Source organism: Protopterus annectens, chromosome 6.part0 (genome assembly GCF_019279795.1).
Source record: "Protopterus annectens isolate FY-2018-M chromosome 6.part0, PAN1.0, whole genome shotgun sequence".
Taxonomy (NCBI): Eukaryota; Metazoa; Chordata; order Ceratodontiformes; family Protopteridae; genus Protopterus; species Protopterus annectens.
Window position 1 is genome coordinate 1596954691 of NC_056737.1, and position 26415 is coordinate 1596981105.

The window sequence follows — 26415 nt, forward strand, 5'->3', positions numbered from 1 at the left end:
TATTTTTACATAACCTTCCACTTGAGATAACAGCAGTAGCAATTTGGTCTTCACTGCATATCTTTGCTAAGCATTATAGCCTTGACTTTCTTTCTAGGGAAAGAGCATCTTTTGGAGTGGCCATTCCTAAAGGTTTGCTGGAACAGGCCACTCATGTTAGCTGGGCTTTCTATCCTGATGTTCCACTGTCTGGACAGGACCCAAGAAAGAAATACTTAAGTTGTATACTTACTGGAGCATTATATTTCTTTGGTGTCTGTCCGGACACTGGAATAACTTGCCACCTTTCCCCTCCAAATTGTTACATGCTGATATATGGGTCTGTAAGTGCATTCACATTTACATTTTTTTCTGTTCAATTTATTATACTTTGATGTATTTTAACTCTTGGCATACTTAATCTAGAGGATTTAGCAGCAAGGGATTGTGGGTAGGAAGACGCTTGACCTTGTGAGACGTTTGTTGCCTTCAGTAGAGTGCACCAAAGATACCAGTCCTGATATTCCAGTGTATGGACAGAAGCCAGAAAAATCTAATGTTCTAGTAAGTACAGAAATTAGTATGTTCATTGTATTTCACTGTTGCAGTCCTGACTTCTGGGATTTCCCGCTGCGGAAGCCCTTGGCCAGCCTGAATACCATAGACTCTTTTTCCTTCCTACAGGAGCCAGTGGACACCGTATTTGTCATCATATGTTGTATGGGTATAAAGGAGTCAGCTGGTGCCATGACCTCAATTCTTTCTAATCTTCGGAGCCCAAAGCAGAGTGACAGTCCGTGCAGCAGTCAGTTTGCATCAGAGGAAGAAGATTCCAAAATGCTAAGTACCCCATTGGGGAACCTTTAATGTGCCCTTTGACTAATGTCAGAGAAAAATTTATAACTGTCTTTGGTGTGGTAAGCAGATACCACACCAGGACTTTCACTCCTTTTGTGTGGTTTGTTTGGGGCTTTAACATTATGTCCCCAACTGTTGGTTCTGTGCTTGCTTTAATAGCAGAACTATAAAGCGTAGGGTCAGGATTCTAGCTAAACATCATATTGAGTCATTAGTCCATTTGTGTATTATGCTGTCCCCAGTCAAGCTAAAGTAGCTGTACTTAGGTGGAAAAAGGAAAAGTGCTTCAGGTTTAGGGCTTCAGATGATGCTCGCTTGCTGTCGGCCAGTTCTCCTAGTCTTGTCACTGTTGAAGAAGGTGTGATGCCCTCACTGCCCACTTCTGCATCTGAGATGGTGGCAAAGATGCTCTGTCAATACCCATTTAGACACCCATATGCCTCCAGGTCTCTCTCCTTCCTTTCAAGCCAAAGGACTCATCTCGTTGGTTGAGTCGAAGACCACTAGGCAGGCTCTGGCTTCAAATGACTGTTCAAAGATTGACAATGGCTCTTGTATTGTCAAGAGATTTTTTTAGCTTACCACTCAAGGAAGGTGGTTGCCCATCCAGGTGCAGAGGTCAGCCTTAGACCAAAATTGAAGGCTGCTGACAAGAAAGCTACTCCCTCCCTGTCTCAACCTAGGCCTACTGGCACACAGTCTCAGGCCTATCAACAAGACCTTGTGAGGTTGGCTGGGGATTTGATCTCCTTGGTTAGATCCAGATGTGTTCTCCCCCCCCTGAGTTCTCCCTAGATAAAAGAAAAAGGGGCACCACTCCAGAAGAATTTTCTGACTCTTTGGACTCTGATGATGAATTTGATCTGGAAGATGCCACCTTTGAGGATGATGCATCCATTGCTTCTTATGGGGATTGTGACTTGCAGAAGAACCTTGCTTCATCTTCCCCCAGAGGATATTTCTTTTGGGGAAACTTTGCCTACCTTGAGGGAGCACTTCAAATAGGAAGCTCAGGACTACCCCTAATCCAAGAAAAGGATTAGGGAATTTTTTTAAACTTCCTGAGCACAATCCCCTTGCCATACTCCCTCACCTTAGAAGTGGTAGACAATGCTTTTTTGGATTTTTCCTTGCAACCAGTCTCTCTGCCTCCTGTGCCTTGAAAACCTGACAGATTTTACAGGATTCTAGATTCTCACAAACACCTTTTTAAGAACCCTCTGTCAGACCCTGAAGTTTTGACTTTAGGCCCTAAGAGAGTAAACGTTAGCTCTACCAAAAATCTCTTGCCTACTGATAAGGAAAGCAGAGCCTTGGACAGATTTGAAAGAAAGTATACACTTAAGCTACCCTCATAATGAGGGCTTTGTGGGACCAGAAAACTATTGTTGAGCAGATGAAACAAAAATTGATGGGCACTGAAAATAAGAACCTCTCAAAGGAATTAATGGATCTAAGCAAATCCTGCTGTCAGATGGCTAAACACACTCTGTACTATAGATGTGATGCCTTGGAAGCCTCCAGTAGGGCATCAGCCACAGGATCCATCATCAGAAGACATGCCTGGCTGAGGGAGCACTCCCTTCCAGAACATGCCAAATCCAATCTTCCTGACTCCCCATTAGACTAAGATTTTCTCTTTGGTCCTAAGGCTGAAGCAGTCCATAAGAAAATGGAGGATAAGGCCAAGTCCATGGAAACACTCAAGGACTTGCTTCAGGTTCAAATCTCTTGTTTCAGCAGAAATTAACCTACCAAGCATTGGTCCTTTCCAGCCCCTCAATCTAAGCCTAGGGAAAGGAGCCAAAGATGGCACCAACAGCCCAAACTATGGAAAACAGACTCCACCAGACCTGGGGTTCACATTCCCAGGTCCCTAGCAAGGATCAACTCTGACTCTTGCATGGTACTTTATACCCCTATCATCCTCCATCTCCCCTTCCCCATCTTCCACCCAGACGGATTCACTTTAGAAGCTTGAAAGCCAACACTGAAGTTCAAAGCTTTGAGACCAAAAGCTTAAAAATTCAAAACATTGAATCCTATAACATTGAAAATACATAGTAAACCAATATTTTCATATATTCCAACACAACTACATAGTGAAACAAATAAAAAAAAAAACATGTTACACTTCTCCAACTATAAGCAGGGGAGCAAGCCCCCCTGCACCCCCACACCTTGCTACTTAAATACACCAACTCCAAGATTGCACTACACAGAGCAAAATGGCCTTTCATGACTGCATATTTAAATTGTAAAAAAAATATCCTTAACCTTCTCTTAGAAACACTACTTCATTGTTAAAATGTTACACTTCACTATATATCTCTCTTATACTTACATAGGTAACCTCTGTCATATTCCCTTCTTACTTGCTATACTACAACATAACACATTTTAGTGTAGTGTAATGCGCTCTTAGAGTTGATATATTTAAGTAGCAGGGGGTGTGGGGGGCTTGACCCTAGTTGGAGAAGTGTAATACGATTTATTTGTTTCAGTATGTACTTGTGCTGGAATATAGTACACGTTGCTTTCCTAACTTTTTTCAATGTTATGGGATTCAATGTTGTGAATTTTCAGTGTTTTGAATTTTCAAGCTTTTGGTCTCAGTGTTTTGAATTTCAACTTTATGGGCTTATCAAGCTTATAAAGTGAATCCACCCAGGCTGGGAGGGAGACTATCACTATTCACAGCAAATGGGCTCTCATTACTGGTGTACTAAACATTATTCTAAGGGGTTGCAAACTCAAGTTCAAAGAACTCTTGATTCACCCAGGCTTCCTAGACATTCTTACAAAGCAAGTGTCTGGGGCCTTGACCCATTAAAAGCTACTGTGCACCGAAGGATCTGTTGAGCTAAAGTCCAAAGTTATATTCAAGAAACTGGACTTTTTGTGCAAATTGTATGAATGGTTGGAACTAAAGCGATCTATCAAGTTTATTTTTGTTACTCTTGATATAAATGCACTGTTCACAGTTATTCCAAATAGTTATGGGTTACAAGCTGTGCATGACTTTTTATGTTCAAATAGTGTGTTTAATGGGGGAGAAGTTGTTTTTTTTTTTTTTTTTTACTTTTAAGAGGATCTGATTTTAGAAAAGTCATGTATATTGAATTTCTTTAAACTTGTAGTATTGTTAATTAGATCTGAATTTCTACTGGGGACTGCGTCTTGTGATTCATTTTGAGTGTAATATTTATGTAGTTGATAGGTTTGAGATACCCCAAAGGCTTTGATGTTATGTTGTCCCATCTCGCCTTTGTTCTTGCTGGTTGGTTTCGGAGCCGATCCTCAGCTCCGACTCGGCCATTTTACTATAACTCGAGCGCTAGTACTGGCTCGAGGCTAAGCCCTATCCCAGCATGCCTAGCGTTAGCTACCCAGATCTCATTTGCCGCTTGCAGCATTGAGATTGTGACTACTGGCTCAGGCCAAGTATTTAGTTTTTTTTTCATATATTACTGTCATCTTTCCAGGTTTTTACTGGTTTAATTACCTTGTTAGTGTTATATATTAGTCCCTGTTTAGTCTAACGACCTTCTGAACTTCCTCTGCTGTTGTTTTTGGTTGTTCTTGGCCATCGTTTTTTCTTAAGCCTTGCTTTCCCCTTGAGCCCGTTTAACTTAGAGGGTTCTTTCTTTCCACTTCCTCTTGGAGTAGCCGTTTAAGTTAGAGGCTCTCCTATTGGGGGAGTTGCCGTTTTACTTAGAGGCTCTTCTTCTTCTTTTTTCCCCAAAAAAAAAAGAAGGGAACCAGTTCCGCGGAGACCAAATAAATTTATAACTGCTCCCGAAGACAAATCCTTCCTTTCCAAAGGGGTTCCTGTTGATGCTATGGTGGTGACAGCAGCCACTAAGAAGGAACTTGTGGAAACTTCATCTGTCCATCCGCCGAACAAGGAGTCCCGTACAGTGGACAGGTATGGGAAGCATATGTTCTCTTCAGCGACCTTTACTCTCGGGTCACTGAATTATTTGTCACGCTTCACGTGACTTCAGAGGGGTCTTCTAAAGGAGTTGGGAGATACCCTGCAAGATCCTACAGCTGAGGGAGTTGCGAACAGGGCAGTTTTCCAGCTTGCGGCCTTGACTTAAGTGGTCAACTCCTCCGTGAAGCTCATTTCTTATGCGGCAGATGGTGCGAGTAAGGCAGCAGCAGTTGCTTTGCGGAGACACTCCTGGATGTGCCTTTGTCACTTTGCGGAACCTTTCAAGTCCCCTTTTACCAATACCCCTTTTGATGGCTCATCCTTGTTTGGGCCTCAGGTAAAAGAGACTCTCACCAGTTGTGAAAAGGATGGCAAGACTCTCTGCCGTAGGAGTCCATTTTTCTACTCTATCTAGACCCTACCCTAAAAGTCAGAAGAGTGGGAAAATGTGGTTTCGAAAATCACAGGGAGCTTCGCCTGATGTGGAGACTTTTCCCCCACGGGCAGAGGGGGAAACAACTGAAGATGCCGGCCTTGCGGTGGAGGGGGGTCCGCAGCAGCCGGGTGACAGAGATACATTCTCAGCTAGGCCCTTCCAGCACTTCTGAAGGGACGCTCGACTGTCCGCCTCTGGAGGCAGTCAGGGGGCAGACTATCATTGTACCCAACAGCCTGCAAACTATAACGAAAGATGTATGGGTACTGTCAATAATATCCAGGGGTTACAAAATTCCCTTTTCCCAGTTACCCCCCAAAATTAAAACGTTGTATCCTAGATGTTCCAACCAGTCTTTGGGATCAAGCAATCCTAGAAGTGCAAAGATTGCTAGAAAAAAGAGCCATCCAAGAAGTCCCCGCAGACCAAATCGAATCCGGAACTTACTCAAGGTTCTTTTTAGTTCCAAAAAAGACAGGGGACTGCAGACCCATTTTGGATCTCAGCAAGCTAAACAAATCAGTAAAAAAGGCAAAGTTCCGGATGGTAACATTGCAGTCCATTCTTTCCTTTTTGGCTCAGGACAATTGGATGTGCTCCATCGATCTCTAGGATGCATACTACCACATAAAAATGGACAGGCGATTCCTACACTTCCAGCTGGGAGTCAATTATTATCAGTTCAGAGCTCTGCCCTTTGGTCTCACCACAGCTCCCAGGGTGTTAACCAAGTATATGGCAGTGGTCATGGCTCAACCGAGACGTCTAGGATTCCAGGTGTTTCCATATCTAGATGACTGCCAGCACACAGCATCAACTAATCAAAGTATGGGACTTCACATTTCAAACCTGTTCCCAGCTAGGCATCACCATAAACTACGAAAAGTCTGCTTTGTTGCCTTGTTAGTCTGTTACCTTCTTAGGGGCAGACCTAGATACAAGAACCACGATAGCAAAGCTGCCTCAAGACAGGGTGTCAACCATTCATCAGCAAGTTTCATTCCTTATAAAAAAGACGAGAGTTCAGACAAGAGAGGTTTTGAAGGTCTTGGGCTCAATGGCCGCAGTAATTACTCTAGTACCTATGGCTCGCTTCCACATGAGAATTCTGCGGTGGCTTCTTTTCGCTCAATGGTCTTTCCAGGATTTACTAATGTCGCACATGATCTCTATCACAGAATCCTGCAAAAAGGACTTCGTATGGAGGCTTGTCTCCCCCCAGGTGACTCTGGGGAGACCCTTTCTAGACCCCCATCCAGTAGCCACAATGACCACGGATGCCTCCCAGATAGGGTGGGGGGGGGGGATTTTCTGGGACAGACTGTCCAAGGAATGTTTCAACCACACACGTACCACTTGCCCATCAATGTTCTAGAGATGAGACCAGTGCTTCTGGTGTTGCAAGCACTTCAAGACTCCCTACCTACCGGAACTATTGCTATTCAGACAGACAATATGTCAGTGGTATGGTACATCAACAAACAGGGTGGGACCAGGTCTTACCCCTTCTGTTGGGAGGCCCTTTGAGTATGGCAATGGGTGATGTCTTCTTATTGTGACGCACATTCCTAGGAAATCCAGTGTGATAGTGGACAGGCTCAGCAGGGCTATCATCATGCCTCATGAGTGGTCCCTGAAGCAAGAAGTTGCTGACTTGATTTTTCGCAAATGGGGCCAGCCGTGCTGCAATCTTTTTGCCACTCCCCTCAACAACTAATGTAGCAGCTACTTCGCCTTAGTTCCCCCACCGGGACAGTCACCCAGAGATGCACTTGTTCACGATTGGCCTTTGGGACTACTTTATGCCTTTCCACCTTTTCCTCTGATCCCAAAGGTACTTCAGAAAGCAAAGTCGCTGGGTTGCAAACTCATCCTCATTGCTCCTTACTAGCCTCATCAGAAATGGTTTTTGTTTCTCCGCCATCATCTACAAGTGGAGCGTTGGATACTGGACCCAGTTCCGGACCTCCTGAAGCATCAGTCGTGCATGCTCCATCCCTCCCTCCAAACTCTCAAGCTGACTGCTTGGTTTCTCCACTTCCAGTCTTAGCCAGGCTCCCCAACATTTCCCCGGCAGTACAGCACATCCTGGTGTCTTCTCACAAGCCCACTACCAGAAAGATTTACACTAGCAAATGGAAGAGGTTCTCTTATTGGGCAAAGAATAATGATATTGATCCCTTCACCGCTCCTGTTCCCAAGATTCTTGATTTCCTGGCTGAAACGTTCGAACAAGGGGCAGCTGCAGCTGCCATTAGGGTCCAACTGGCTGCCATCTCCAATTTTCATGTGGGAGAGTTGCGCTCAAATATCATGTCCCATAAGCTGTGCAAAGCATTCTTGCGAGGTACAACCCTTTTACGGCCCCCGGTAAGAGAACTCCCTCCCCCTTCGTCCTAAGTTTTGTTTTAGCCTCTCTGGTTCTTCCACCCTTTCAACCAGCAGCATCTTGTCCCCTGAAATTTCTGTTTTGGAAAACCCTTTTTTTTTTGTTGCCATCACCTCAGCTAGACAGGTTTCTGAATTGCACGCTTTATCTATTCGCCCGCCATATCTTGTCTTTCACAAAGATAGAGTCTCTCTCAGAACTAATCCCTCCTCCTTGCCAAAGGTGTGTTCAGAGTATAATTTAAATCAGTCCAGTGAACTTCCTGTATTCTTCCCCAATTATGACAACAAGGCAGAGTATAGAGTCCACCAATTGGAAGTTCATAGACAATTACACTTTTATTTACACAGGACCAAAGACTTTAGAAAATCGGATCAATTGTTTGTATCCTTTGCTGACAATAAACAAGGTTCTCCAGTTTTAAAAGTGACCTTATCAAAGTGGCTGTCAGACACAATCAGGTATACTTATGATTTGCGTAAAAAAAAGCTTCCAGGGAAAGCCAGAGGACACTCAACCAAGGCCTTAGCTACCTCTGTTGCTTTCCAAGCTAAATTGCCTTTAGATTCAATCTGTGCAGCAGCAAAATGGGCAAATCATCATACTTTTATCACTCATTACAAAGTGGATGTGGTCTCCCAGAGCAGGGCATCCTTTCGTTCCACGGTCCTGAAGGGTTTGTTTCAGTGAGTCACCCAATAACCAGGTACTGGGGATGCGAACCCAAGCAGCAAGAATGAAGGCGAGATGGGACAGCATAACATAAAGAAGTTATGTACCTTCCATAACCCTCCATGTTTGTTGTCCTTCATCTTGCCTTCCCCTTCCTTCCCCCTTCCTGGAGGATTGAGAGGAATTCCTTCATTGGTTACACTGGCTGAGTTTCCTGTTGACGTACCAGGTTAGTTGACCATGCCTTGTTTTTTCCTTTTTCCTTCCTATCCTCTGAATGTGTAAGAGTTTAGTAAAATTTGTTTTTTTTTTACTATGATTGCCTAGTGTGGGCTGTCACAAATGAGATCTGGGTAGCCATCACTAGGCATATAGGGCTAGAGGGTTTGCCTCAAGCCAGTGTTAGCTCTCGAGCTATAGTAAAACAGTTGAGTCTGAGCCAAGGATCGGCTCCGAACCCAACCAGCCAGAAAGAAGGCAAGATGAAGGACAACAAACATGGACATCACTTCTTTTAATGTCAAATGATTTGTTTGCATTTGAGTCCAGTGTGTTTTTGGAACTGTGGAGCCTATATCAGAACACTTACAAGGAAAAGGTTTTTACTTCAAACTCTTTCTTGTGCCCAGAAAATAGGTTCATAGGTTCGTACTAGGCTATCTGCCCTAGGGCATTTATAAGCCTAGCCAGTGTGTGTGTGGCTTTCACCACCCCTTAGGATGAGAATACTACTCCCATTTAGGGTTTAGTTTGCTGTGCCTCTGTCTAGTAGTAACACAGAGATGACCCCCGGGGTAAACCTACGATCTCCCATCCACTCGTCAAGATTTCTCTTGAATAGAGTTAGTGAGGGGCTCTGCCTAACATGGATTGGGATTCTGTTCCAGAGTGTAGGGAGCCTCTGGGTTATGAATCTGTCCCTCCAGCACGTCCTATTTATTTCTGTGTTGAGGTTTAAGTCTCTTGCTCTCATGGATCTGATGGATTTGGATTTTCTGAGATGGAGCATGTCCATTAATTCCGGATTGGACATGGCCTTGTACGTCAGGCACAGGTCACCTCTGAGTAGGCGGTATGCGACTGAATAGAGCTGGAGTTTTTTCAGTCGGGCAGCATATGACATATGTTTAAGACCCTTTATCCTCTTGGTGAGGAACTTTTGGGGTCTTTCCAACTGCTGCAGGTGTCGGGTAAGATGCATCCCAAATGGGGCATTGTACTCAATCATTGGCCTGATAAGAGAAGAGTACAGGGGCACAATGACCTCTCTTGATCTAGATGTGAAACCATTCATGTTAAGGTGGGCAATATAGGTCTTCCTAACCACTTTGGCAATGTGAGTGTCAAATGAGAGGTTACTGTCAACCTGGGTCCCTAGGTCCCTGATTACCTCTTCCATACTTAATGGATTACCACCTGTGTGGCAATTTGTGGGTACCTTGTTTTTCCCAAAGGGTATGACTATACATTTTTTGGCATTCAGCTTAAGGCCATGGCTCTGGCACCAATTATCCGTTTCTATGAGGCCTCTCTGAAGGATGTTTGTGTCCGCTGGAGTATCAATTATGGCACCCAGTTTGCAGTCATCTGCGAACTTTGTCAGCCACAATCCTCCTATGTTTGCCTGTACCTCGGAAAAATAAATGCCGAACAAGAGGGGTCCCAGGACTGAGCCCTGTGGGACACCGCTTGTGACTTGCTTGGAGTCTGACATAGCTCCAGCAACTCTGACCCTGTGGGTTCTGTCCTTGAGCCAGTTTGCAACCCATCTCGTGACATATGGGTTTACATTTAAGCTGGTGAGTTTGTCTATGATGCCCGAGTGGGGTATTGTGTCAAAGGCTTTTGCAAGGTCAAGATAGGCTGTGTGAACTGCCTTACCCTCATCAATGGCCTTAGTGACTGTTTCAAAAAAGTCGACCAAGTTCAAAAGGCAGGATCTGCCCTTGACAAAGCCAAATTGGGTAGGATCCAATGTCTGCAGGTCCCCAATGTCTTTGTTTATGAGTTCCATAATGATCCTCTCCATAGCTTTGCAGACCAGGCTCGTCAAGCTTATGGGGCGGTAATTTCCAGGGTCCGTAGAAGCACCGCCTTTGTGAAGTGGGACCACTGTTGCCGTACACCACACTCTGGGTACGTATCCTGTAGTAAGGCTAAGATTAAACAGCAGCCTTATGTGTGGGTTTAGTTCCTCTTGAAGTTCATGTAGCACACAGCCCGGGACACCGTACGGTCCCATTGATGCTGTGTTTTTAGCTTTAGAGAGGGCGGCTCTCACCTGGGCATCTGAGATGTTAGGGAGGCTACACTCTGCTGGGATAGTTATTTCTCCTTTTGGGGGGGAGGAGGAGAAATTTGCACTGAACCTGTCTGCCAGAATGTTGGCAATGTCAGTGGGTTCAGTGTATTTTGTGTCATTTTGGACTAGAGCATATCTGGGAGTTTCCACCCAGGTTTCTAACATAGCTAAAGAAGGCCTTGTGATTGTCTTTTGTGTCTTTTGCGATTTTTCTCTCAAAGTTGGCCTTGGATGATTTTATGAGTGATCGTAGTTTTTTGCTAGTACTGATCAGAGATGCCTTCCCTTTTAGGGATTTTGCTCTGTCATGTAGTAGCTTCCTCCTTCTGTTGTAAAGTTTGTTTATGGCTGGGGTCCACCAGACCGGGCGCCTGCCTTTGGGGGAATGGGTCTTAGTTTAATTTGGGATTGCATGATCCATGCATTTTTTAAGGTGCCAGTAGAAGGCATTTGTAAAGGATTCAGCAGTGTGGGTTGTGGTTTCCACTGGCCCAGGGACCTTGAAGGATACCACTTCAGTCTTAAGAAGTGTGAAGTTGGCTTTTGAGAAGTTCTTCACTGTGGTCTTTTGTGCAGGGGATGGGGGCGGGATGTGGATTTCCATTGAGATTAATTTATGGTCTGATCTTACCAATGAGGGATATACTTCCGGTGTGGAGCATTTTGTCCCTATGTTTGTGATGATCAGGTCTAGTATATTGTCTCCTCTTGTGGGAATGGTGATTAATTGTTCCATCGCATTTGAGTTTATGAATTCTAGGAACCTTTGGGCTAGGGTGTTGGGGCTTGAGTAATGTTCCCAGTCTATGTTTGGGTAGTTGAAGTCTCCCAATATGATGGTGTTTGGAGAGACATTCATACTCTCCAGTGTCTTCAGGAAGGCTGTGTGGGGTTCCTGAGTTTGAGAGGGTGGTCTGTAGCATGCTACAAACTGTAAGGCAGTTTTGCCTATGGTTAGTTGCACCTGGATGGTCTCCGATGCTTCGTGCGTTGCCACTAACCTGGAGGTGTGGGTATCTTTGATGAATATGGATACTCCTCCTTTTGTTGTTCGGTCCAAGTTTTGGGGCCGGAAAGCATGATATGAGGTAAAACCTGATAGTGCTGGGGTGCTATCAGGAGCCTTGAACCAGGTTTCAGTCACTGCACAGACATCAATGTTCTCCATACTGGAGGCCAATTCTGGATCTGACAAGGCTCAACCAATTCTTACAGGTTCCAAAATTCAAGATTCTAACTCTTCATAAACTACTGGCCATGATCTCCCCCAATACTTTCATGGTTACCCTGGCCATTAAAGATGCTCACCTCCGTATTCCTATAGAAGAATCCCACAGAAGCTTCTTACACTTCAGAGCAGGTTTCAGGCACTATCAGTTCTGTCCGTTGTCCTTTGGCTTGTCTACTGCTTCCAGGGTCTTCACAAAATGCCTAGCTCCAGTGACAGCCTTCTGCAGACAAAGGGAATTCAGATCTACTCTTACTTCCGGATACTGGCTAAGGTTCTTGCTGCCCCTATAGTGCCTTTTTAGGCAGGGTTCAAGTAACAAATTCACCACCATAACAGGAACAGGTAAGCAAAAAAAACTGAGGGTAATGCTACTCAATGCTAGAAGTCTAAATTTCATAATGCACTCACTCGAGGCACTCCTTAAAATGGAGAACATCAATATTTGTGCAGTGACTGAGACCTGGTTCAAGGCTCCAGAGAGCACCCCTGCACTACCAGGCTATAACTCATACCACACTTTTCAGCCATCTAACCTGGTCTAACCTGGACCGAAACACCAAAGGTGGGGGTGTGTCCATATTCATTAAGGATATCAACACCTTCAGGCTAGTTGCTCAGCATAATGCATCCGAGGTTATCCAAGTGCAACTAACTCTTGGCAAAACTGCAATCCAAATTGTAGCTTGCTACAGATCCCCCACCATGCCCCAGGATTCCCAATCCTCTTTTCTTGATGTACTGGAAAATATTAGGGTTCAACCAAACACCCTAATAATGGGCGACTTCAACTACCCCACCATTAACTGGGAAAACTACTCATGTACTAACTCCTTAGCCCAACGCTTTCTGGAATTCATAAACTCCAATGCCCTAGATCAACTTATCCACACCCCCACCAGGGGCAACAATATCCTAGACCTAGTCATTACCAATATGAGTGACCGGTGTTCCACACCTGAAGTCAACTCCTCATTGGTCCGATCCAACCATTAGCTAATCACCCTTGATATCCACATCCCACCCCCACCCCCCCATTAAGGAAACCACAGTAAGAAATTTCTCCAAAGTCAACTTCATGCTTCTTAAGACAGAAGTAGTGAACTTCATAACACCCATGCAGATGGACAATACAGTTACAACTGCTGAATCCTGCACAGTTGCGCTCTATAAGCACCTACATTAGTGCATGGATCGTGCTATCCCAAACAGAACCAAGATGCTATCCTCCAAAAAAGGAAGCCAATCTGGTGGTCCCTTGCCATAAACAAACTGTACAACAGAAGGAAGAAACTGTTGCAAAAGAGAGTAAAATCCCATGAGTGAAGGAGCTCCCTGGTCAGCCTCAGTAAGAAGCTGAGATCCCTTATACGATCCTCCAAAGCTAGCTACGAAAATAAAATTGCCACTAATTCCAAGGACTACTACAAAGCATTCTATAGCTATGTCAAGAATCTCAATGGCAACACCCAGATCTGCTCTGAGTTACAGCACAAAGGCATGAAAATTACAGAACCAACTGATATTTCCAACAAATTACAGAACCAACTGATATTTCCAACATCCTGGCAGATAGGTTCAGTGCTAACTTTACCCCCCCCCCACACCCCCTAAAGGGCCCATATCTATACAGGAAGAATGCAGAGTCCCTGTAATCACAACTATGCAGGTGAAAGCTGCACTCTCTAAAGCCAAAAACACAGCATCCATGGGATCGGACAACAAGCTGCGTTTTACACGAACTTCAGAATGAACTGTCTCCCCACTTAAGCACCATGTTCAATAATAGCCTTGCATCAGGCTTTCTGCCCACTGAATGGTGCACAGCAGCAGTTATCCCACTCCACAAAGAGGGAGCCACCACTGATCTTGGGAACTATAGACCTATTAGCCTGACGAGCCTGGTCTGCAAAGCCATGGAATGTATCATCGTGGAACTCATAAACAAAGACATTGGTAACCTTCAAACTCTGGGTCCCACCCAGTTCGGGTTTGTAAAAGGAAGTTCATGCCTCCTGAACCTGATCGACCTCTTTGAGGCAGTCACCAAAGCCGTAGATGAGGGTAAAGTGGTTCACACAGCCTATCTTGACCTCGCCAAGGCTTTCGACACCATCCCCCATTCTGGAATTATAGCTAAACTCAATAAACTAAGCATAAATCCCTACGTCACAAGATGGGTTGCCAACTGGCTCACTGACAGAACTCACACTGTAAAAGTTGCAGACTCCAAATCTGACCTCAAACCAGTGACAAGTGGAGTACCACAGGGTTCCGTCCTGGGACAGCTCCTGTTTGGTTATCTACTTCTCTGAAGTACAGGCTAAAACAGAAGGCCTCTGGCTAACAAAGTTCGCAGAGGACTGCAAACTAGGAGCCATAGTCAAGTCCCCAAATGATGTGAACATCCTACAGAAGGGCCTCTCTGGGACAGATGCCTGGTGTCAGAGCCATGGCCTCAAGCTCAATGCCAAAAAGTGCAGTGTCATCCCCTTTGGTAAAAACTCTGTCCCCATGAACTACCACATAGACAGCAATCTACTTAACACCGAATGCATGATAAGAGACCTTGGGACCCAGGTGTACAGTAGTCTCTCCTTTGATAGTCACATCGCCACAGTAGTCAGGAAGTCCTTCTACATGGCACACCTCATAAAAGGGTTCTCGTTAAGGAAAAAAGAGGTCATCGTTACCCTCTACTCATCACTCATTAGACCCATTATAGAGTACAACACTCCTTTTTGAATGTACCTCACAAGACATCTGCAGCAGCTGGAAAGGCCACAGAAGTACCTCACAAAGAGGATTACTGGACTCAAACAAATGCCGTACACTGACCGCCTCAAAAAACTCCAGCTTTACTCCAAAGCATATCGCGTACTCAGAGGTGATCTCTGCCTAACATATAAAACTATGTCAAACCCAGAGCTATTGGACATGCTACACCTAAAGAAATCCCAATCCCTCCGAGCTACACGCTCTAGGGACCTAAACCTTGTCACCACAATAAACAGGACATGCTGGAGGGATAGATTCCTATCCCAGAGACTTCCCATACTCTGGAACAGGCTACCCATCTATGTCAAGCAAAGTTCTTCGTTAGCACTCTTCAAGAAAAATCTTGATGAGTGGATGGGAAATAGGAAATGCACCCCGGGGATCACTTCTGTGTTTCTGCTCGTCAGTGGCACAGGAAAATAACTTTCTTGGGTGGTGTAAGCCAGGGAACCTTGTTGGGTAGGCTTGCATAGGCCCTTGGGCCGATAGCCTAGTACCTACCTATGAACTTAGACAATTGCCTTATTCAGGCAACAAACCTAGAAAAACTCAGAGCATACCTACTTTATACCCCAAATCTTTTTGCCTGTTTGGAGTTCACCATCAATGCACAAAAATCTCAGACAGACCCCACAAACAGTGTTTCTCTGGGCCTTCTTGCCTCCAAACAAGATCTCCTTCTTGACCTTGTATTTCACAAAATGTTTTGTCAGGAATTACTTCACAGCCAGTGAGTATCTCAGGGCCCTGGGATAGATGGCCTCTTGCATTATCATGATTCCCCTTGGCCAGACTGCAGATGAGAAAACTACAGTGGTACCTCAGAAATGTGTGGTGCCAACATTCACAGTCTCTCATCTTTAAGATAAAACTGCTTCCTTACCTCAGGAAGGAGTTTGCCAGGTGAGCCCAAGCATGATCCCTCATATTGACCTTCTCCTTCAGATTCATCCCCCAGGACCAAACTCTGGCAACAGTTGCATCAGAAATAGCCCAGAGAGCTGACACAAAGTGCTTCCAGAGTCGAGGCAAAATAAGCACATAAATCTAAAAAAACCTATGGGCGCCAAAAAGACCTGACTGCTTTCTAAAAGAAATGGATACCGGAGTACTCCTGGGAAAGACAGACAATACTACAGTTATGTGGTTCTTAAACGGGGGGACCCAATCTTACCCGCCTTGCTACCTAGCCATGGACATTTGGGAAGCAGCACACTCCCTAGGGCTGCACCTCATGGAATAGTACCTACCGAGAGAAAGCTAACGGATTGCCTCAACAGGAGCTTGTCAGACTCCCACGAGTGGTAACTGCATCAAGAAGTTTATCTCAGCATAGCCAAAAAATGGGGTGTACCATTAATAGACCTTTTTGCTGCCAAGGAAAATGCTCATTTGAAAAAGTTTTGCTCCAGGAACAAAATGAAATTAGCCGGGAAGACAGATGTCTTCTCTTTCCCTTGAACAAGCCTTTACCTGTATGCCTTCCCCCCAGTATCACTGCTCCTCAAGATATTGCTAAAAATAAGAGAAGTGGGGTGAAGAGTAATTCTGATAGCTTCAGATTGGCCGAGACAAAACTGGTAGCATCTATTACATCATCATCCCTTTCCACTTTGAATTATAGGTTTCTTCTTCGCTGTATATATGTGCCTTAACTGTGTAGCTCTGAAATACCCCTTCAAATCAGGTAGTCCCAGTCTGCCGTTTTCTGTTGGAAAAATCAGCTTATCCCACTTGACTCTTGCCATCTTCCCCTCCCAGGTAAAATCCTTCAGCTTTTTATTAATTGCTGTCCACAACTTCTCATCTGGTTGAAACAAGTATGCCTGACCTGTGTATAAGAATAAAGGGATTAAAAACATTTTAACTGCTTGTATCTTATCCGTAACCATATAACAGAGTTTCCATTTTCTCAGTTTTTGTATTATCTTTTACTTAATCTCTTCCCACATATGCTTTGCTGCCGTACATTTCTAATTCATACTCCTAATTATTTCATTTTATCATGTCCCCATTAATATTGATATTCCTGTACCAATTTGTGTGTGGATACATAATTTACCGCTATTGTTTAGCTTCATTAATTTTGTATCTTGAGAAGATTTAAAACTATCTCAAAATATTTCACAACACTGTAATGTCCTTTTCTGGTTTTATCAGGTATAAAATATCATCTGCAGATAGAGCCAGTTTTTCTTGACTCCCATACCAATTATATCATTGAATTTCTGAGTCCCTTATTTTCTTTGCCAGTGGTTCTAAATGTAATGCAGATAACAAAGGGGAAAGAGGACAGCCCTGCCTAGTTCCTTTGCGTAAGCAGAAATTATCAGAGAGGAACCCACCCACTTTAATTTTCGCCTCCGATCCCTCATATATTCTCCGAATCAACCTTATAATTTTATCAGGGATTGCAAATGCTTCCAATGCCCTACCCACTCAGTCTCAGCTTACTCTGTCAAATACTTTCTCTGCATCAAGATCCAACAACAGTGGTATTTTCTTCCATTCTGCATCCCTCTGTATCATCACTGTTCTGTTAATGTCAAATGTTTGACTGCCCTCCACAAAACCACATTGATCCATATCTATCAATGTTGGAATCACTTTTGCCATTATTTTAGTCATTATAGACATAAGCACTTTATAATCATGGTTTAGTATTGAAACGGGTCTGTATGGAGCTGGATCTGATTGACCTTTACCCCCTTGGGTATTACAGCTACCACGGCTTTCTTCCAGAATGTTGTTAGTTCTCCTCCTCTTGAAATACTGTTAAAAAAACTTCCAGATCTTTATCAGTTTTTTCCCCTCCTAGTTTCCAAACTTCCACTGGAATATCGTCTGTTCCTGGGGACCTGTTCCTGTAGATTGGTTGCATATCGCCATTTTTTAACTTATCTCTTTCTATCCTGTTATAATTGAGCCTCATCTACCTCCAACCGTGGCATATTTAATTCTTCCATAAACATTTCCATTTGTACCTTTCATGATTTCCATATTTCTCTGCTTTATACAGACTGAATTTCCAAAATATTTTTAATACTTCTGCAGGATATGTTATCTTTCTTGTTGTAGGGTCCCTAAGCTTGGCGACAGCCCTTTCTACTTTCAGTTGCCTGAGTTGTTGTGCTAAAAGTTTTTGTGCTCTAGAGTTATCAGAAAACAGGTGCTTATCAGCAGTCTTTCTAAGCTCATGCATATTATTGAGGTAATCCCTTATTTTCCGTTCAGTATTCTGCAAATGCTCCTGTTCTTGTTCTGTGATATTCCCCATATTTTGAAATACTGTAACATTTGTCATTCCCTCCAAATAATTCTGTACTTTTTAACCACATCTCCCTTTCATTTCCACCCAATTTTTAAACTCCAAAGTAATCTTATCCCACTTCCTAGCTATATTTTCAGAAGACATTTATGTCTTCTCTAATAGTTCCTGAATAATTTCCACTGCTCATTCCTTAAATTCCTCACCTTTCAACAGATAGGTGGGAATGCACCAGTGTTTCATTTTTATATTATTACTCCATGTTTTTATCTTAGTTATTATTGGAGCATGATCTGAATTAGTTTTTGGGTGTGTATCAGTACCTTCAATTAAATGCATATGTTCTTGTGAAATGTAAATTCTATATAGGCTAGGCCAGTGTTTGTATCTTGGGGAATAATATGTAAATTCACTCTGAACTCCTAGTACTGAATTCACATCTTCCATGCTAAATATCTTCATACATTTCTTTAAAAATCTAACCTCCCTTCTTATATTTTCCCTTCTGTGCCTCCAGACACATCATCACTGTCGCAAATCAAATTCTAGTGCTCAAAGCTGATTATTTCTCCCAGACGTTTAAGCTCCACTATAGCATTTTTTGGTGGAATATAAATATGTCAGTGTAATCCTTCTCCCTTGCCCACTAGCCTCCTAGTACTGCAAATCTACCATTATTATTTTTTTTATCTTTTTTTATCACTATTGGAGCTTCTCTTGCAGTTAATATAAGTACTCCTGTTTTTCTTTGCCCCAGGTATTCTGCTGAATAACCATCCTGAAAACCTTTCTTTATCAAATTCACATGTTCAGTTCTTTTCAGTTCTTTCCAAGTTTGTCTCCTGTAGCAAAGCTATTTGCACTCTACATTTTTAATATATTTCACTATGCTTTCTTTTTCGTATTTATCTGTGAGACCATTGACATTTAAAGACATTACAGAAAGCATTATTGTATTAAACAGTTATTATTCCCAGCTTTTTTGTTAAATGTTTAATTCAAGCTTTTATGTTACATGCATACAGTGTGTTTGGTAGGTTGATTTTTTATATACTTTGTTTCTTGTCATATCCATTTGAGCCTATGTATCTTACAAAACTTTTTGTTTTATTGAAAGCCCTCACAAAACACACACACACACACAATTCCCCCAAAACCTATTAACTTAACAATAACACATAAGACTATGTACATCTTTAGATATTAAACTTTTGCTCTCCTAATAGGATCAAATGTTCCAAACTGACAGCCACACTTACAGACTTGATTTTACCTGAGAGAAAGGTTATCCATGCTAAGACGCATGGTGCAGCCTGTGCTTCTACTTAGTGCTGTCTGGTTTTGTCTCCTCTTTATAGCCTCCCAGCTAGGTAAACACTTGAGTGCTTTGAAAGAACATTATCTCCTAGTCATGTCTCTTTATCAGATGGTCTCCTGGAGACATGAGGACCAGATACAAAATTGCTTCTAAGCATACATTTATTTGCTAGAAAAAAAGGCCTTATAGTATTCAATATTCATTTTTGTTTACTTTCTTTCTCTTCCTAGATCAGGCTAAGTGCCTTAATCCAGTCATTCCTCTATGCAAGAGTAAGAAAAAGCGCACTAATTTTCCTTTTGTCATGCTCTTTTAACTAGACTTTTTTTTTACATTGCAGTGCCTACATTTGTTAAAACTTAACACGGAAAAAGAAAAAAAGAGTACAGGAGCACCTTCTTGCATTAGTATCCCCATTACACTTAAAAATAGCCGAGAAAACTTTATGCCATCAAAAAATTATGGACTCTAAAAATTTAAAAATAGCTGAGAAAACTTTATACCATCAAAAAATAATGGACTCTAAAAATAGTACCAGTAAGAACATTTTACTTAGTTAACTTTCTCTCTCCTCATCCCCTCTCCTAAGTATTTTTCCAAACATTAATGACATGGTGTAGGGCATACACTTTAGAGTCCCCTACAAGTTTAACGAAGTCCAATATTTCCAGATTTTCTTGTTGTCTTGTTTCACAGATATAATTATTGCTTTGTAATCCCACATTTGTCAATTTCAAAGTTACTGGTTTTATTTTTGTTTCTCTTTGTCTCACCCAAATCCTGTCTGTGCTTCATTTTCAACATGCTCTTGATTACTCTAGCCGACTCTAGTGCTTTTTTTTCCTTCTCTCAAGCCTTATCCTCCTTTTCTTACTAAATAAGTAAATTGGTCATCATAGACTTTTCAGCCATGACCCAGTTCCCCTAAGGCAAGGGTAAGAACAACATGTGTGGACAATTTACAGCAACCAGTCAGCCTTCTTATTTTTGTAAAGTGGGAGGAAGAAAAAGTATTCTAGCATCATCCATGCAGAGCAAATTGCTTTAGAGATTTTGTTATCTGTAACATTAAAATTGCCAGAACAAAGGCTTTTGTATTATGTTAGCTGAAACTTTAAATGATGCTGGCGAAAATTGTTGATTAGTTGTACATTAATTTGTTCAGCTTGAGAAATTATTGAGCATTGTTTGAGTTGTTAATTATACTGATATGCAGATATGCGTAATTGATATACATCTGTAAACATTAAAAAAAAAAAAGCATCCAGGATGAAATTGCATGTAGTCAAATGAAAGGTCATTTGTGGTTGAACAAAGCTGCACCTGTCACTGTGCATCTGGCTTTTGTACTGTGTTATCAATATGTAAAGCTTAGCTATTCATTCACAGATACTCAAGTTATCTTTGTCATGTTCTCAAAGGTATTAGAGCATTTTCTCTGCTAACAGTGGTGATAAGGCAGATAACCTGTCTATGTTAGGACCCCATACACATAAACACACACACACATTTTAGAGTATTGCAAGTATATCCAGCAGGATATCTTTGGTGTGTGGGAGAAAGCTGGAGTACTTGGTGGAAGCCCACATGGATGCAAGGAAGATGTTCAGATGTTTCATAGAGGGCACGTAATCTGGGAACTGAACAGAAGAATCAAGAACTATGAGGTAACTACTAACCACTGTGCTATTGTGCCGCTTTACCGAAAGTCCTTTGCAAAAAATTTGAGAAAAATCTAAGTTTGGAATGTTTTACAATATAAAATATAATATTAATATAAAGATTTTTTAATGTATTGACTATTATAAAGAAGAGATGTTGCTAGATATTGGCAGTTTGTGCTTTTTCAGTAGCATATAATCCTCAATAAATTTGCATTTGTTTGGCTTATGTTTAGATTTTTTTCCCAGAAAAGACTTAACATTCTTAAAATGTATGTAGGTGGCTAGAGGTATAACTTTTCATAAATGCTGTATGTGAATGAATTAAATATCGTTACCCAAGTTCCTAGACTACTGTTTTTCTACTTTGTCTGTCAAGACACTGTTAAACCTTGTAGGCATACCTTTGTTTTGAGATACGTCATTGATTTCAAGGCCAGAGTAGTCTTGTTTCCCTGGAGTTTTGCAGCTGATTCCTCCAAAGTTTATAGTTAAATTTTGCATTGAAAACTTGGAGGCCTTCTTATGAACATGTTGATTCAGTACCTTTGATGTTCTTGCCTTGGAAAACAAGTTCTACTGTTATTAGTTGCCTTGGCCATGAAGACACCAGAATTTAAACTGCTGTTATGTGCCGTGAGCCTTAAATAGTTTACCAAAAAGATAGGATGATTCTTTGTACTCCTACTTCTTTTATACCCTAGGTCTTGTCAAGCTTTGCTCCATTTCAGAATATCCAGCTTTCTGTTTTCATAGTAACAGGCTGTATTTGCAAACCTGTAGAATGTGTGCAGCTGAGAGATGCAACTTTTGTGGATTCATGTAATATGTTTTTTCTGGGTCATTTTTGTCCGCATGCCTGACAACAGCCAAGCCATCCCTTATCAGTCTCAACCAATTAATTCATTTGTACAAGGAAATGTACCCCAGTACCACGTGGGGCAAAAGTTCGAAAGGGAAGCAGAGGCAGCCAGGTTTGCCTGTGCCTTCATCAGCATCCCAACAATTGAGAGTTTTCTATAATCTTAACTGCACTTCTGGGTGGGGGTGGGGATGGGGGGGGGCAAACTGCTTGTATCGCTGAAGGGACCCACTATGCCTTTTGTCCTGCTAGTGCTCACTCCTTTATCCTTGCTGTTGATGGTTAAAACAGAGCTGTGGTCATTTGGCTGAAAACCTGCCCATCAGGATGTTCTCTGCATTGCCTATCCTCCTGCAAGGGACTGTGGCATTTTTTATCCCTCCTCCGCCCTCCATCCTGTCTTTATCCTATGGGCTTCCTCTGGTGGTGCATTGAAAAATAAGTTATTTCACTTCAAAACTGATAGATAGGATGAATTCTTCAGTTTTTCGCCCCTTACTCCAAAAGGATTCTGCCTTTGGGAAAACTGTGCATATAGATAAAAATCTGTACTTTGGTTTTCACAGGTCTGTTTATTTACCCCTCCCTCAAATCTGTGTGTAAATTCAGAAGATTTAAGGGGAGGCATAGGCCACATCTCCTTTGAAGTCGTTTTCTAGGCATACAGGTATCTAGACATTAGTTTGGCAATTCTTGTAAAAGTTGATTCCATCTGTTGGGCTAATTTTGGCTGATGAGGTGTTCCAAGATGTGCTCAAAATAATAATAATAGTAAATGAAAAAACAAGGTAATCTTCTTTGTTGTACTGATTAACCATTTATTTTCCACCAAACATAGATAGTGGTGCTGATAACATGCATTTTACCGGAGTGGAAATATTCTATCGCAGACAAGTTTTATAAGAAGACATGTTCAGGATGCCACCTTGATTGTCTGTTTCCTGTATAACTTTTCTCATTTTCTGCATTTCTAGATCTCTCTAGCTAATGAGGCTATGCAGACGTGTCACAGATTTTCTGCCTCCCCTGAGAGCAATGTTTGTCAACATAGCTGTTTCAGCAGTATATGATGTGAACTATCACTTTGTTATGGCCGTCTTTAATATCACTGGGCTGACTTTTTTTTAAATAAGAAACATCTTTGTTAGATTATTACTTATGACATAGGCAGTCATACATTTTTATAAACGAAAACAAACCATATTGACATTTTTAGTTACAGGCATTATATATCACTTACGATCTGTCTAGTCATTGTCATTCAAACATTACATAGTTCATTCAAATCCTGCTTTCTTTTAAACCTTATTCCTCCTCCTCCAAAACATTATTCTGCGTATATTGTTCCCACAGTTCTCATTTTTGTAATTTGCTCCTACCCTTTTCTAAAGTTCCCATTTCCAGTTTCATCTCTGTTACTATATATAGAATCTCTAGTACAGTTGATTTAGACTTTGATGTCTATTTTCTAGAAATTGTTTTCTTGGCAGCCACCATAATCAGACTTAGCAAGGCCTTTACTATGACTTAGGCTGTTGACTTGGTTGATTGTAAGCATCTCTATATGTAGTCTGGCTTTGTTCTGTATTTTCTTCATGCACAATAATCACAGGGACAAAATAATAAATGATCTGGGTCAAGTGCAGGTCGTATTGAGAAATTTACCCAGACCATTAATGAAAACTTGCAGAAGACTGAGAATGTTGTTTTTATAACCATGCAGTTAAGCCTGTATTCATTTTGGCAGAGTGATGCAGCGGTCTCCAACCTTTTTTGCACAAAGGACCTGTTTCATGTAAGACAATTTTCCATGGGTAAGCCATTACTCACATAGTAAAACATAAAGTGCGTAATATTTATTTATTTATTTATTTTTACTTTTGTTTATTGGGGAGGTACGACTAGACTAGAAGTCCATTTTCAGCAGAGGCCCGGGAGAAAACCCCCAAAGTACAATAAAAAAGACAGTTGGCAATAATTACCCCAAAAAAAGTAGTGTACAATCTGCTTAACAGCATAACATTGATCTGTTTAATACATAACAATAGTAATAGTACAAGTGGGAATAATTAAGCAATAACCCATGGCTGGGTGTGGGACCCATGTTTGGTGTGGTTTGGTCACCAGGTTGAAGCACAAAAGTGGAAGAAGTGGAGTGGACTCTGATTTGATCTGGAGATCTGCACTTACAGAAAATAACTCAATGCTGTACCACATAAAGGCAGTGAGAGGCTTGCTATCCCCCACTAAATCTGATACTTAGATTCTTAAGCTCTTCAAGAGCAATGTGACACCCCCTCCCCCACATTATCTTGATTTCTTATGGATCAGGCAGAATTTTTAGAGTAGGTGGAAGTGACATTATTGTTTTCTTAGACTTTTGGAACTGTAACCCCAGGTGTTTGGGTAAGAAAAACAAATCACTTTAGCCATTCAGTTGAAATGGATAAGTGTCCTGCATTCATCACCTACCCACTACTTAGCTGGGATCAGATTACCTGTGTTATTGAAAGTTTTTGCTTTAATTAAGTTTTATTACAAATGGGCTTATTTACACATGCATTATTTGTCTAACCTAATTTTCCATCCACCACTCTCCTCTGTTTTTCATACTTCTGTAAACCATTGTTACATCCATGCTGTTGTCGTTGTTTGGGTTAAGATGGTCAGTTGAAGGTATCTTTGGTTTAAGAATATGACCAGATTAAAGAATGATTAATTTATGGGCTTGCTAAATAAAGTTTGTTTATGTTGCCTTTTCTTTTGCACTGTATACATCTATGTTTTTTTTTTTAAATTTTTGTCTTTTAAACTTGTTTGGAATGGTAAACATTTTTCATAAGTTTAAATTTATGCATTTCTTCATGTTTTTTCAACATTGCCATTTTTGTTTTAATAAAGGGCAGAATTTGATACTGAAACCAATAATATTGATCTCCACCTGCATGTGGGCTCTAATTACAAATTTGAAAATGGTGCCTTGCATCCATTATCTTCACGTCAGGAGAGCATACTTGATGTGACTGTGGATAGAAGGAAGACCTTAGGTGACTTGAGGCAAATGGTATTTCAGGTATGTACAGCTGAGAACACTTTTTGTTTTGATCATTATCGGAGTGGCAGAGTTGTATTTATTTTGAATTTTTCAGGAGAAACATTGTAGAAAAAAATGGACATTTTGTCTATAAGGTTTAGTCTCAGAAGTGTACATTATCTTGCTATATAGCTTTGAAAGTGCATGAAGAAAGTATTTGTTTTTAGAGTATTTTGTATGCAAGAAGTAAAGGTCAGAGAGAGGAAGAGAGCATTCTCTTTAATTGTACTTCACATAGCCTGCATTGCTCACTTGTCCATCTAGCTTAACACCTTTTCCATGAATTCAACCATTCAGTCATTGAGAACATCTGTCAAGTATAGCTAATTTTCTTGTAGGATCTGGACAGCGCAAGTGCATCCTATAGACTACTTAACATGCAACATATTGTCCTTCTTTATATTCACTGCATATATGCAGATTAATCTGTAGTACAAGTAATGCTATAAAAAGAAAGATGAGCTTATATCATGAATAAAATGCCCAGCTTATTAGCTCAGATAGCTATGGCTGTTTGCTGCTAATGAGCTTCTCCTGGTAGCCTCTGATTTAATTCCTGCCATTTCTACTTGGAAACTGTATGTGAGTCATTTAAGCAAACATTTCTTCTGGATCGCCCATAATGCACTTGAGCCTAGTCAGTTTACCTAAATTAAAAAAAGAATAGTGAATTTAATGTGAAATATTATTGAATGACGCTCTTTGGAACAACTCTTTGATTATTTTATTTTAATATGTTTTTAAATAAATGTATACAAAAATATAACAGTAAGAATCCGTCGTGCTTGAAGAGCATTGATCCTGTTTCATTCAGGTGGCAGTTTGGCTTTTTTTTTTTTGTATTTAGAATTTCAGTTAATAATCTGATTTATGATTATGTTAACAAAAGGAGTTAAGCTAGATGGACACGTGAGCAATGCAGGCTATGTGTATTACAATTAGAGAATTCTCTTCCTCTCTGATCTTTACTCCTTGCATCCAAAATACTCTAAAAACAAATACTTTTGAAGGCTGTCACTGTTTCATTTTTCTTTTTTGTGCTATATGTGCTTTAAAGTATACTGCAGTTTTTATTTACATTATTCCTGCTGTCTTTTTATCATGATTTTTTTAGCATTTTGTTGTTGCTTACATTCTTTGATAGTATCTCTTTCTTTTCTGTCTTTTTGTTATTTATCTCATTTGGGTATTAACTCTTCCACTGACCCAATATCGAGCAGTTAGAATTTGATGGGCTGAAGAATCTGCTTTCTTGACTTCATTAGATAATTGCTGGTCAAATTTAAATGTTTTCCATTGTTATTCCTAGATCTCTAATGATTGCCATTTTTATTTTAATTTTTATTATTCAACCATTCATTTTCTAATTATAATTTGTTATTTTTTCACAACTTTTGATGTTGCATTTATTTATATTTTTTCTGAAGTACCTGATCTGATGCTGTCCGTGTCATTATTGATCACGGATATTGGTCTTGGATCCGACCTTGGATCTGAGTCTTCAAAGTGAGCGACAGCTCCTGAGCTTGAGCTCCTCCCCTCCCCTTACTTCATGTTACCCATAATCCTCAGATCTTTGCCACGATTAGTGAACTGACGTGCTTCTGCTGCTCGAGCTCACTATATATTTCAG

General features: G+C 41.3%; 1 protein-coding gene across 2 annotated transcripts in view; it reads left to right on the forward strand.

Annotated features, from left to right (window-relative positions):
* Window positions 1-26415, forward strand: part of USP40 (ubiquitin specific peptidase 40) — a 3368940-nt gene that overhangs the window by 1551881 nt on the left and 1790644 nt on the right. For both annotated transcript variants that reach the window (XM_044075047.1, XM_044075048.1), the window contains one exon: window positions 24590-24761. In XM_044075047.1, coding sequence (XP_043930982.1) covers window positions 24590-24761 — 172 coding nt within the window. The remainder of the gene's footprint in view (window positions 1-24589; window positions 24762-26415) is intronic.